Genomic DNA, 14,969 nt, shown 5'->3' with positions numbered 1-14,969 from the left:
AATTGTTTTTATTGGAGTTCTATTTAAAGATTTCAGCATAGCCTGGGCTGGACCTTGTCCAGAGCCTCTCCCTTTTCCTGGGCTAGTCTAGTGGATACCTCCTAGTCCCGAAATTAACAGCCAAAACCCTTGCATATAATTAATATAATATATTAGACATTTATATATTTCCCTCATTATATTCAAGCTTACTTGTATCATATACCTGAAATGGTTGAGAGAGATATCGTAGTACTGCAAACACAGGTCTTTGCTCCCCCCCCCCCCCCCGGCCTCTGACCGGTTCATATAAGTGAAATATTTTTGAGTAAGACATAAAACAGCAATCAAATAAATAAATAAACGTAATATCGACTTCCTTATGGCAATTAAAATTGTAACTTCATGTTGAAAAGTCCATGAAATGACTCATACATGTATTACTTGTACATAGTCCTATCTCAGCACAAGTATTTAGCAAGTCATAATTGTAGAAACTTCAGATTAGATTTCTAGCTTCTAAGGGTATTTGTATCACATGATTTTGTTCCACCAGTGTATGATTTGCAGAGCAATCAAATGATGCTGTAAGATGCAGGTTTGATATTGTTAAAAGTCTGGTTCTGGAAATGAAGTGATAATATTTGATGTGACAAACACAATTCAAGTACACACACAAACACTATAAAATGGAAATCTTTCTCAGAGATCAGATCTCATCAGCCTGAAATTCGATGTGGAAATTATTGAAGTCTGGCATGCAAAGAATTAATAATAATGACGTTGACTTAGATTTTGATTGAGTCGGGCTGTGTAAAACATCTCCATGGCAACGCTTGCTTGGTTTTCCCGACATCGGCTCGCAGGTCGGCTTGGAAAAATAGACTGGAGTTGATTGATTTAAATAATTGAAGTTTTCAATTTGAGATTCTTGTTCCTGTGAAGCATTTATATTGTTTGGACAGTAAAAGGGCCGAACAGCCAAATGCTGTAATTGGAAATGGGAAAAATTTTCAACATATCAAACTAAAATTGCTTCATTTACAAAGTGAAATTGAAGGAAAATCGTGATTTATTGGTTTCCTACAGCCTGTCTTCACTATCCTGTATTCTGTATTGTTCTCTGTGTGTGCAGTCTACCCGTAAGTCTGCCATTTATTAGATTTGGCCACACAATCATTACATCTTCTCAGGAGGAGAACTCGGCTAAAATGAAAATGAAGCAGAGATTACATTTCTCTGCTGTCATATTTGGTTTTATTTTAAACATTAATAGAATGGACAAAGTGTTATAGAAGTATGTTTTTTTTTTGTTTAGCTGTTTTATTTCTACATTTTATTTATTGCTTTTTTTATTTTGCACTTTCATTTTTATTCTCTTTTTTACGTGTAGGGAAATGTCTTTTTAACTTGAATAACATCTCATGGTGTAGTTGGTGTTCAGTAGGAAATAAATTTCCTTTGTGTTCAAGCGATAACGAGCTTTCTGATTGGTCAATTTTTTCATACCTCATACCTCAATGAACCTAAATAGTATTTACGCTCCACCCCCTCCGGACTACTTTTACTAAAAATAAACATGACCATGTCCACGTAAAACATGTATTTCCCATCTGCAGTAGAGGGATTTTCAACACAAAAATAATTGTACAAATATATTGACAACCATAAGTGGAAAACTCTTGGAATATCCAAAATATTGAAACAGACAAATACTTATTGCTGATCAGATTTCCCTTATTTTTTAACGTAGCAAAGCGTTTAAGATGTAGATTACGACCAAATTCCACTGACCAAACTTCAGTTCAACAACAAAGCTAAATCAAAACATGCTGATAAAAACAATCACTGTCATAAATGTTGAACAGACATTTGTCTGAGTACCAATATTATTTAACATTACTAAAAATGTCAGTTTAGCCCTAACGAAACATCACAGAGCTGAAAACAAACATTTAATGTCAGAGCGGGATTGTCTCATGTTGCAATCACAAGGAAATTAGTCAGTATTGCGATTTTGTAAATATCAGTTCGAACCTAACTGCAAGCGATACAGATACTGTGCTTCAAAGATTTAAGGTTTGCTATGAACTCTCTATCCATTTTTAATGTCTTGATCCCTCACAGGCCCAGCCACAGATTTTCGCGGTGGGCCTACATTACGTGCATTCAAACAAGGGGTTATATGGGTTTAAAGTAGAGACATTAGAATGCTTATCAGTGGCCACAAATATGGAAGTTCTGTCTGAAGTTATACAGTAGGAAATTCTCCACAAATCATGGGAAGATCCACAACCTGTTCATTGTTCAGCCTAGTGAGAATCACACCCCTTTTCATCTGCCCGTGAAGCCACAAGCACTGCATATACAAGCCATGGCCAACCTTCCCTGTCATGTCGTCTTCTCTCCTGGTGTCACTCCAGACGTGTCGTCTTCTGTTCGAAACACAACAGTTAGCCTCTCTGCTATCAGGCAGCTGCACAGCCAGTAAATTCCACTAGTTCTTCATCATCTTGATTCATCTTACACTCATCTTTCACCATCTGTATGTTCCAATATTCTCTATAACTCAGGCAGTCATTCAAGCTTCAGCATGAGCCCGATAAAACTTCCAGCTGTGATTGTGCTTTTGACGTCAAGAAAGAACAATGTAATGTTCAATTTATTCGTGCATTTCACTGATAAAACTATATTCTTGCTCATACTTTGGATGAACAAAGGCGCTCCTATGACAGATATAGTAGCCTGTACATCATGTAATCCGATCAGATATTTCACATTTTTGATTGAATTTAATTATAAGGATTGACTGTAACTTTTTTTCAGTTCATTAGGCTATGAACAAAAAAAACAAAAAAAAAAACGCTGTGCAAACTTTTGTATGAACAGCTTTGAGGATTCATATACTTGGCACAGGAAATTTTTTGTTCCTACCCCAGTGAACTGAAAAACATGTTACAGTCAGTTTTTAATTATGTAATTAAGAGATCTTAGTATTTATGTTTACTAATTTGTGTTTTGTTTTTTACTCTCCTCAGATGCTGGTGAGCAGCTGTAGTCCACAAAATGAAAGACTTTCATCTAAGTGAACACTGGACTACGACAGAGTGATCAAACAACCACATCCAGCTGCAGCAGAGGTTCACCAACAACTACAAGAATGCATCTGAACATATGCAGTGTTTAATAAGTGAACATATATTGGAACATACCATCAATTACAAACAAACCTAGAAGTGTGTGCTATAAGATGCTTGCCAGTATGAAGTCCAGTCGGCGTAAGCAGTCCAAACCTATTCGTGTCTCTTTGGAAGGTGGGGATGAGGCGGGTGCTAAAGCTCAGCAGCCAGCACCAGTTCCTGAACCAGAAGAGTCAGTCTTGACCAGTAAGGATTCACCGGAGAATGAAACTGTGACTGAGGAAGAGCCGATGGAAACTTCGGTTATCTCAGATAACACAGATGAAGCATCTCCTCTGAACCTTGACAAGAAAAAATCTGTCTTTCCCACTGAATACCACCGCCTAGGAAGTCAGCTTAAAACTACCACCGATGGCAATCTGTTGTCCAATGGACATGTAAATGAGGAAGAAAAAACAGAACAAGAGAGTTCAGCAAAAAATGGAGCTTCTGCTTCTGATTTCCCCACAGCTTATCATCGGTTAGGTAATGAGCTGTACAAGGACCAGTCTTATCTGACAAATGGACATTCAAACTCAGGGCAAGAAAATAACAAGGATTCAGAAGAGAAGGAGAATTCTACGCAAGACTCAGACTCTAAAGATGCAAATGGGGATGTCTCCTTCAAATCTGATGGCACTCGTATATTTCATCCTGATGCCTACTGTGAATTGTGCGATCGAGAATTTTGCAACAAATACTTCTTGAAAACGCACAAGGCAAACAAGCACGGAATTTATGATAATGCTCCATCCCCATTCTCCATGGCCAACTTCCCTTTCGCTCCCCCTCAGGAATCGTTCCCACCTACCATGCAACTTAATAACACTGAGCAGGCTTCAGTGCCAAAACGACCAGAGCTAATGAACTTTTTACCTGGCAAGGCAGAAGTCAGCTTGCCACCGCCACAGACTATGCCTTTCTCTGAGAAACCCCCATCGGACAGTATAAATCCAGATATGGAGGACTACTGTGAAATTTGTCAAAAGCATTTTTGCAACAAATACTACCTCAAAAAGCACAAGCAAGATGTGCATGGCATCACCCCGGATACCTCCAGCAGCCGACGTCGTCCACAGCTTGATACTCCGCCTTCCTCCTCAACTGTTACCTCAGCACCTCTGATTTTACCTCAGAACATCAACAGCATGGCCAATGTCATGGTACTCAACCCATTTGTTCCTCCAGTAATCATTCAAGCGCAACCTTTCATGGCACAGCATCCTCTAGCAATTACGCCCTCCCCTCAGCCTGTCTCAGTTGCTCCTGTCATCTCACAGTCTTTACCTCATTCCGACACCACACCTTCCATTAGCAGCGCCTCCAATGTCAGCCCTCTACCTAATGATGCACTCCGTGGAATGGGTGTTCTCAACGCTGACTTGTATTGTGAACTATGCCGGAAGGAGTTTTGCAATAAGTACTTTCTCAAGCTTCACATGGTCAACAAGCACGGTATGTTCTCTGATGATGCAAAGAAATTCCCAGGCTCAATGTTGGGCCCAATGTTTAGTCATCCTGGTATTCCTGAGGACTTTGCTAATTTAAACCAAACTCAGTGAAATCATGAAAGCTGTTGAAATGGAGAAAGCTAATATCCAGAACAAATCTGGCCAAAATGAATCAAATGTGACCTATTGCAACATATGCAACATGGAATTTTCTAGCAAGTATTCCTACAAGATTCATAAGATGAACATTCATGGTATTCTCACTGATGGTTCAGGCAGCCCAGAGATCGGAGAGCTCATGAAGCCGGACATGCACATTAAATCAGACCCAGATGCTGAGCTATCTCGCCCACCAAGCCAACAAAGTAATTCTGAAGCTGGAGCCTCTTCTATGTTTGGATCAATGATTGCGGCCAAGTTAGCTGACCGTGTCCAGTGTGAAATTTGCAACAAGGAACTGTGCAATAAGTATTTCCTCAAGGCTCACAAACTGAAACTTCACGGAATTGATTCTTCCCCAAATGATAAGGACAGTAAAAGTGACATAGCAAAATCAGAAAGTAAATTGAGAGAGGAACGTGGAGCTAAAGTTATCAGAGATCTTGTGAAAGAAATTGAAGCACAAGGAAATGCTAACAAAACACCTGAACGGCCTCCAGAACGTGAACTTGTCAAACTTGGTATTGATCCTGAAGCATACTGCGAGATTTGCAAGAAAGAATTTTGCAGCAAATATTTTCTTCGAACCCACAAACTGAAATTGCATGGCATCAAGACACCTAAGTTTGAGCGAGGCTCTGGAAATCGGGCTCCTAGGACCCAGTTGCCTATTGCAGATACGTCATCTCGTGGGTCATCTGATGTCTTGAATCTTGCTACCTCCACTCCAGCTGCTCGAGTAACATCTTCAGAGGCCTTGGTTGCTGCTGCTCTCTCTGCAGCTGCCTCTGGATCAGTGCCAGCCATGTCAACTTCCACTGCTGTTTTGAATACAAGTCCAACCATGGCATCTGAAGCAAGTGACAGCTTTGAGAAACACACATGGAGATGGAAGGAACCTGTCAACTCCTCTCGAGTAGCTTGTGAGATCTGCAATAAGGAACTTTGCAACAAGTACTTTCTGCGAACCCACAAATTGAACAAGCATGGCATTTCTCTGGAAGAGCAGGCCAAGGCTTCTCCCATCATGTCAAATGCGTCGTCTGTTGAAATGCCGGATTCTGACACAGCCAGCAGTACTTCAAGCACCTCAGAACAGACGAAGATTGCCAAGGAAGAGAAGCGTTCTCAGACTTTACAGAAATTATCAGAAAGTCTGAAATTGAAGCTTGAAGATGAACTTACCATCAGCACTAGAACCCATGACATGCCAGAATCCTGTAGTCTGTGCAACAGGCAATTCAAAAACTTACACAAGCTGCAACTTCATCTGATGAAAGATCACTCTCTTTTGTCCCCTCCAAAGCTGCAAATTCTGCCACCTGGGAAGAGGAGTTTGGATTGGCTGAACAGCCAGAGAAGCGCCTGCCACCTTTGCTCTGCAGAATTCCCTGATCTCTTGACCTTACAGCTGCACCTGATCCAGGAGCACAATGCCCAAGTAAGCCTAAAACCCGAACCAAAGGCAATGCACGAACTCAGGCGACCCAGCCATATTTCCATGGCCATGAAAACCAAGTATGCTCGAAGTACTAAACCGAAGGTATACAGCTGTTTACGGTGTGACTACAAAACACGCTGGCTCAGCAACATTTATTCTCATGAAGAGAGAAAACACAAGATGAGCAAAGGTTCCTCCTCCAATTATCCCTGCTCTATCTGCCTCAAGTCATTCCTTTATGAACACTCCTACCTTCGTCACCTTCGCGACTACCACCACCAGACCGACATCCCCTCCAAATCCGGAGCTCCAAGGAAGGGATCTTTTGACAAAAGTGGCTTTAATTGTAAGAAGTGTGCTACCAAATTTTCAAGCCGCCTTCAGTGCATACAGCATATAAGGGAGGATCACATCCGATCTGCCAAGTCATCAGCAAAGGGAAAGTTCAGTCTGACTGTGAAGAAGTTCACCTGCAAGAAGTGTGGGTTTTCTACTCGCATCCCAGAAAATCTCCGCCGTCACAAGGTAACAAAGCACCGTCAGCGGCGCAAAAAGCTTCCCCGTGACAATGGGATTGAGGAGCCAGTGGATTTATCCTTGAACTTACCTGTTCAGCAGAACAAGACAGGTGACCAGGATCTTTACCTAACCCAGTCCTTTAAGCTTCAGGGCGGCCACGAGGACAGCAACTTCGTGCCGGCTGTCATTAACATGGCCGTTCGCAGCCTCGTGAAAAGCCCGGTGACAGTGACCTTCACTCTCACCCCAATGGAACAATAAACTTTCCAGTCGAGAAAGCCAGACTTACGGTAATACCTCTACTGTGTGATGTGATTTGCAACTCACCTTCCCACTCCCAAGGCAACCTCTATATACTAGTTGTACAGGAGAGTTGTTGTGTGATTGTTTATATAAATATTTCGAGCATATTATACAAAAATAATAACGTGCAATTTTTCCCACCTATTTCCAAATCTTGAACACACCAAAGCTGAATGAGATTCTTTATTATGATTATTATTATGATTATATTATGACTATGTTATTAATATTATTTTCTGCAATTACATGTAGTTATTTAACATGGCAGCAACTGTACTCATATTTGTAACATACCTGGCCTAGAATTATCCAGCTTTGTCCTGCAGGGGAATTGAAGAGTGAATCTCATGACGGTGTTGTTAATGTAGTGATGTTGAGTGCATGTATGTAAAAATGGGCATTTTTAGAAATCCCATTGGAATAATTTAGCTCCTTCATACATATTGCTGTCCAGGCATGGTAAACAAAATTGTGTAGTGTTTTCTGAAGAGGATATCACATAAATGCATTAGTAGAATTTGGAGCTTTGTATGCTGTCATCAGATAGATCGTAGTGTTATAAAGGCAGGTGTGCAGATTTAAGGAATACCCACAAATAATGAGGCAATATATTCATGAGAAGTTTGCCAACATTTTCTATTTTGTATCAAAATATTCCTGTTGTGATCTTCCTTAGTAAAATTTTAGACCTGTTTGTTAGTGTGTGTTTCATTGGAGGTCATTGTGTGTACCATTGTCTGTAGACATGTAGAGGAAGTGTAGATTCCACCATCACCCCTTTTACCTCATGGCGAAACTATGCAGATGTGACAGGGTGGTTTACTCTATGGGGACCCAGGTAATGGGGATTACCTTCAAAAAGACAAGGCACCCAGTGGCTGAGTTTATACAGCTCTTGAATGGACTTCAGGCTTTTTCCAGCTTTATTCCCTCACAATCACCCTCTGAAAACATGGGCTGTGTCTTGGACAAGATACGTCTTATTATCGAGTGATATATATGAAAACATATTTTGGTTCACTATTGACTTTATGAAGTGTTTATGCAATCTCTTTTATGTGCAATAGTATGCAGTAGAAAATAACGCATGGAGCGATTTGTTTTCATGCCATGTCTTTGTATAACTCTGTCTGCAACCAGACATGATCACTGAGTGTTTATAGTGTGTTGATCATGACCAGACTTGGAGTTCATAACTGTGCATTTCTGTCCCTTCAGGGAACTCTTTTGTGAAGACAAAGCATAATCTGAGACATGTCTTGTCTCGCACCATGCACTTAGTTTGTAAAGACTACACAGTGAGCATGTTGAAAATACTGAAATGATGCTACATGTAAATGCAAGTGCACTGTCTCTATATGTGTAGCTCAATCACCAAGGAATTTGGAATGGCCTTACATACTGAAGACTTGTGTCTAAAGACTGCTACTGTGTATTGCCAATGATGTGAGTTCTCCAAGTATTGGACTGATGGAATTTTTTTTCTACCACAGCTTTCCTGTTTATAAATCACAGGATAAAGTGCATCTTTAGCTCAGGCATGTGGGGAAATTGATCTTACTCCCACAAAAACTATAGACTACTGACTTGCTCTGTTTGGATGATTCTTGCAGAGTTTTCTCAAGTAACCTTGCGCTTTGTATAGTTTTCAGGTCTCGAAGTGCATGTATAGAGGTTTTGTGGTAGGAGGGCTACCCAAGCTTCCATTATAATATCTTAATTTATTTCAAATCTGATGCATAGTGTGGTGATATTTGCACTAGATTTAAAGGTAGTGTGGCTTTAGATTGTAGATACTATATGTGTGCATTTCTGTGTGTTGTTGTTATTATAATACTTGAAAATAATCTGTTGTGATGTGAGTGTGGTATTTTTTAAACTTGCGTTCTATATATTGAATAATATATTATTATAATTATTACTTAGGCATTTTGGAATTGTGATTTTGGGATTGTTAGTTAAGTTTGTTGCGTGCGTATATTTAAGTTATTCAGTATCATGGTAGTAGTACACATGTTTGTGCATTGAACATGGCTGCCGAATTCCTCATCACTTGTAATGTGATCAAATCCATCTCATAATGAGATGTGTATTAATCGCTTGCATGTTTTAAGGTTCGGTGAATTGAATTGAATCCATGACTTGCATATAACATATGAATAAGATACTACTATAATATATATGATACCATTTATGGGGTTTTATGGACCGTTTATTATTTATTTATTTCATGCTCTTTCAGAGTTGTTCTTTGCAATGATTGTGTTTGAGGGATTGCTGTGGTGTGGTGTGCAAATGTGTGATTTTATCTATATTTTTGATAAAAAATGGTTTTGCATTTTCACCTGACCCTGCCCTGCCTTCGGTGACCCTTTACTTAAACTGCTAGAGGTGATTTCATGTATTATGATGGCGTCTTACTGGAGCTAAGTATTGTACAATTTAAGCAGTTTAAGTGAAAATGTTGGTCATGTTAATGAAGGCATGTCAATTGTTGCCAAACGTATTATCCCAGTCTTCATTTTCTTTTCCAAAACTTTTTTATTTTTCTTTCTCCTTTCTTTATGTGTAACATAAAAATGCACATTATATGGTTGAAAATCAAATTCTGAAGATTTAGTCATCAGCTCCATTTTGTTACAGACATGTCTAGAATATTTTCATGATGAACAAAACCCATCAATGAAATTTATTTCAAACAAAGCTATGTGTCAGGAATTTGGCAATATATATGTATACATAAGAGTTTGCAAAGCTATTCAGCAATAGAGCCAGTCTCACAGAATTTTATCACCTGCTGTAAATGTACAATAACAACACCATTGTTACCATTACTTTTTTTCAAGCAGTGTGGTTTTGAAAGAGATTTTTTATGAATGCTTTTTTGTCGCTCTTACAAATATTTGTATCACTTATGTAAATTTAAATTTTTTTCAAACGCTCGATGGATTGTTATTCTCACAAATTTTTTCAGAAGTCTCTGAATACTCACTTTATACGGTAGTGTCAAACCTCTGTATGATTGATGTTTTTTTTTTTTTAATTAAGGTTATACCAAATTTGTGACCAAGTGTATTAGACATTTGCAGTTTGGTAAAGACATTTTCAGATATATTTAAGTTAATGATCTGTGTGGAAAATCACAAACTGTCGAGTTGTTTATGATCTGAAGTGCATTATATGGTGGCGTTGAATGTGGTCAGTTAGGAACTGCATCTTATTTGCAATGCATTACAAACATTATGTGTTCTATTTTGTGTTTAAATTATTCTTTCGTCCGGAATCAAGTAATAAAACCATGTATTGATCAGATTCACACAAAGAATCTCTTCCTTAAGGTAATGGTTTAACCAGTTTTGTGAAAACCATTTTAGTTTGGGTCAGCTGATCAAATATGATAAGAATATATTTTGTTTTTCTTATTCATTCTTTTACATATATGTTTCTTTTGTTGATCATGTGCCATTATGTATAGTTATATACAACCCACCTGTGAGACTGTAAGGGCACTACCACCGATTTATTATGAGTGTGTACTAATATTGTTTATGAAGTAATTAACACCCACCAAAAAATGTATGTATAATTACAAGTTTATTTGATATTTCATCGTTGGAGTGAATAGAAAATAATATTTAAATCAGAACTTCACGTGAGTGATTCTTTCCTTCCGTTTTTAATTACAATAATACTATATTGTTTGAACAGATGATAGCTGTTCTGTTGTTTGAACGTTTTATCCATTCCTTATTCCACTTCATCCAAGAATTGATGTTGGACCTTGATTAATATTGGAGTGTGTGTACTTTCCTTTGGCTCTGTTTTCCTTGGGCTACGTTATACCCACCCATGTACATGTTTTTGTCTATTCTTCACAGCTGAAACATTGTTAAACTTGGCTCTAGATCCTATCTTTATACATTTCCTACCAAAGTATTTTTTGGACGTATTGAAGTCCATTTTCATTTTTCCTTTCAATTTTTTTCCTTGTCAACAAAACTTACGAAAACTGAGTATTCACCATTGTAGCTCTGCTCCTGGTCTATACAAAATTTTCAGATGGCTTTAAATTGTGGTGGAAAAGTCTTGCTGATTGTGATGTTGGCAAATGTGTAATGTGCTAGAAAGACAGTCGTTTTGCAAAAGAGGCAGTCTCTCGTGGAAGCAAGGATTTTTATTAAGGTTAGATCAATGCTGCGTGAAGACAGGTTTCACCTAAAAAAGATTTAAACATGCCTGTGAGAATAACTCTGGTAATGTGTATAGGTCACTGTATGAGATTGTAAAGAGGAGCTGATTCTGTTTTGTGTGTGCGTGTTTTTTTTTTTTGTTTTTTTTTTTGTCTCCTTTCTTTGGTGAGTTACGCTATGGCAGTTACGATAAATTCCCATGTCGAGGTGTCAAGAGGCATTGAAGATTGAGCATTGTGGTAACCAACGTAAGATATAGCTGATGTAATATATTAAGAAAACCACAGAGCGACATTGAATTTCTTTGTTCGTGGGCGCCGTTTAACAAATAGACCGCCATTTTTCACCTTGTATATTAAATTTGGTATGTGTTTCACCACGAGTTATTGCAAAGTTATACGGTCTGTATTGTTATGTCCCAATGCTGCTCGCCTTGGAAATATACCAGTGTGATATACTATAGCATTATTGTTCTTCCTTGGCTATGTGGCTTGAGGCTTTTGTGTTATCGTTGAAAGTAAACACATGAACTGGACCCCATCGAGTGTGTATACCCGTATTATACTATGAATAAGTGTGAATTGAGTGGACGTATTACCTAACGCTGTAATCACAATGAACCGTTCAAATCAGGGATCTTTCTTTTTTGTCAATCTTTACCTGCTCTAATATGACTTATTGTGTGCTTTTTGGCATATATCTATTCAATATATATGATATAAATAAATATATATATACATATATATATGTAAATGTATATATATATATATATATATATATATATATATATATATGTATGTGTATATATATATATATATGTATATGTGTATATATATATATATATATACACACACACACATACATACACAGTAGCTGGTAGAAGTAATTCATGACCGATCGAATTTGTAGAAAGACAAAGTAATTAATAATATGTTATCCTGTACATGATATGAGTGGAGTTTGTCCCAGAAAGGCATAATGAAGAAAAGAATTGTATCGGTGATCATATATATATATATATATATAAATAAATATATATATATATACTTACAAATAATAAGATGTTATACATAGAACATATAGCGAACGTAAGTCGTGTATTCATTTCTGTCTGCACTCGCCTTTAATTTAACAGTTCTTTATAGCCACCGTTTGGTATAGTCCTGTCTGTACTTATTTTTTACACTGCATGGCGGTCGCACCTCTTATGTAAGTACTGTTTGTCCGTATGCATATTTTGGTATGATAAATGTATTTTTGTATAGTGGAGTGAAAACATTTGCACTGTACGGTAGAAAGTGGTTTCGTATGCAATAAATGCTGTTGTTTGAAATGTATGTCTTGAGTTTGGTTATTCAATTTTATTGACCTCAGATGTGTTTTTTTTCTCACGTGAGTTGAATGGGCTACAGTTAGTTGTCATAACTTGTAAATTGTTGAAATTTGGATTTGGTGGTCAAGTGTAGTCTAAATTTTAAAATGACTTCTTGGCCTTTATATTCACTCTTTTGAAGATCCTGCACTGAATAAGGACTGGTATATTTATTCATAAAAAGCAGAAGATATTGTACACATTGAGATCTTTCGGTCTCACTGTTTGTGAGACATTCAAAGCAAAAGTTAAGCGGCGTACAAAACGCATAAGGCTTTTCGTCGAATAATTCGTCAATGGATGGATCAACATATCCTATGTCTGACTACCGATTCTCGTGACAAGGCTACGTTCCACTCCATTCCTGATGAAGGAAGGATCCCAGAAGGAGTGAACATTGGTAAACAATGTGTGGGACATCCGGTTGACCTATTTGCAACAATACTGCCTATGGCTGGCCAATTGTTGATTGACAGTGCGGAAAGGTCTACAGTAGTGGTATACCCTAGACATTCAGGTTTCCTCTGCCCATAGAAATGGCCGCCATGATTTCAGTGAAAAATTCTTGCATGGCGCTGAACAACGATCAAATGTATATAATTAAATATATACATACATTTATAAGCGACAGGCCCCGATGGCACAGTTGGTAGAGTGTCCGCTTCGGGAGCGGTAGATCCATTGTCAATCCTGGGTCGAGTCACACCTAAGACTTTAAAAGAGGAAGTTGTAACTTCCCCGCTCGGGGATAGTGCAACAACTGGTTGATCAGTATAATGGCTCGGGCGGTGCGGCATACTTGCCTTCTCAGTGTAGCAGCTCTGTATAAAAGAGCGGTGGAAATCCGCCTTGCAACAAGGAGGCACATTATATGAACTCTAAGGAAGCACGCAATCATGCATGCATTTACAAGTGTTGAATTTGCTGCTCTAACTTGACCTTCGAAACTACATAGGGTGTATACGTTTACAACATTCGCAAAGAAAGTGGAAGTAGATGTTAGTTATTTAAACCATGTCATTCTGGTCGTTTCGGAAATGATACGTTGGTTTTCGTCGGTTTATGCTAGGTTTACAATCTGAAAAATTGGAATTGGTATTTTGCGTCCGAAAAATGCTTACTGTGGGTGTGAAGTTTTGCTGGCGTAGAGGTCTGCCTGTAAAGTGATATCGACACGCGGGCAGAACTGCCGCGCGTTATGGCTTGAAACTACTCTGGGATTCGAACCAGCAACTTCAGAGTCCGGTAGTTAATAGCCAGTAATCCTTGTCCATGGCCTGCATCATTTAGCCAACAGGCCTACCACAAGAATACAAATAAAACAAATATAATATATGTCATCACACATTAGCTCCAACAGCTGAACATGTTATTGGTGGATGCTCTTTAGAAAGTCGTTTCACCGACAGCAATATTGTTGTTTGGAATTTACACTGGGTATCGTACATGCTGATTCTGGTGATGAAAGTCAATCGCGTTTCGTACCAGCAGTTTCGCCAAGAAAATATATAAACTGTTGTCTACTAAATGTCTACCATGAAAAATGGACATTTAGGCGAATGTGCACTACCCACGTAATATTGTCTCTGATCTGCTGATCTGCTGGTGTAGAATCGTTCCTACACAAATTAGAAAGTGTAAGTCCAAAACAGTCTGATGTTATAAATCGTTGAGAATATAACGCATTTGACTAAGTAACTACAACACAGCGCTATAGTTTTGCAATAAATATATTATAAAAGACAGTTGAAATCAAAGGAATAGGAAGAATTTGTTTATTGTTAAATTTTCCAACGTGCATTCCCATAACTTAAGACTTCAGGGAGTTTAGAAGGGGTTACAAAGGCTGTTTAACATGATGCATATGAAACGATTAAAGGGTACCTTTGTGCAGTTACATAACCTCAGGAAATACTCAGAGAGGTGTCACATGTAAGCTAACCAACATATCCTCGAGAGATAAGGATTGATGGCCCTAATGATATTTTCTAATGAATTATCCCGTCACGGCTGGCTGATGTAGCCTTGGGGTACAGCGCACTCATCAACATGTCTCCTCGATCGTAATCTCGACCTGTTAAGCGCGAGAAGGTGAGACCTTGGAAAGTGGTTCACCAGGGGCCGTGACCAAGATCTTTGCCTCGAGCGACGAAAACAGAGGCGAATCGCGACAGTTTTAACACGGTGACAGGTAAGGGGGAAGAGTAAACAAACAAAAATGTAACACGAATAACAAATTACGTTTACAACCGTGGCTTTAGTTTTTGTTTTATCTTCAGACAATAAATGGATCGCACTTGACGACACAGAGATGCTGTAAACTTTTGTCTTAGAAGAACATTACATTGTTGATTTTATATGTATGTATATAACATG

The 14,969-nt window shown here is 38.4% G+C and overlaps 1 protein-coding gene across 1 annotated transcript in view; it reads left to right on the top strand.

The window, feature by feature from the left end:
• The window catches only part of LOC135471207 (uncharacterized), a 19,934-nt gene extending 8,590 nt beyond the window's left edge, over window positions 1-11,344 (top strand). The window contains 2 exon segments of the mRNA XM_064750328.1: window positions 3,018-4,716; window positions 4,718-11,344. Of these exon segments, the coding sequence (XP_064606398.1) occupies window positions 3,230-4,716; window positions 4,718-6,989 (3,759 nt within the window). The 5' untranslated portion in view covers window positions 3,018-3,229 and the 3' untranslated portion in view covers window positions 6,990-11,344.
• The last annotated feature ends 3,625 nt before the right edge of the window (window positions 11,345-14,969 follow it).

The sequence above is a fragment of the Liolophura sinensis genome, chromosome 7, assembly GCF_032854445.1.
Source record: "Liolophura sinensis isolate JHLJ2023 chromosome 7, CUHK_Ljap_v2, whole genome shotgun sequence".
Classification (NCBI taxonomy): Eukaryota; Metazoa; Mollusca; class Polyplacophora; order Chitonida; family Chitonidae; genus Liolophura; species Liolophura sinensis.
This window is presented reverse-complemented; position numbering and strand designations above follow the sequence as displayed.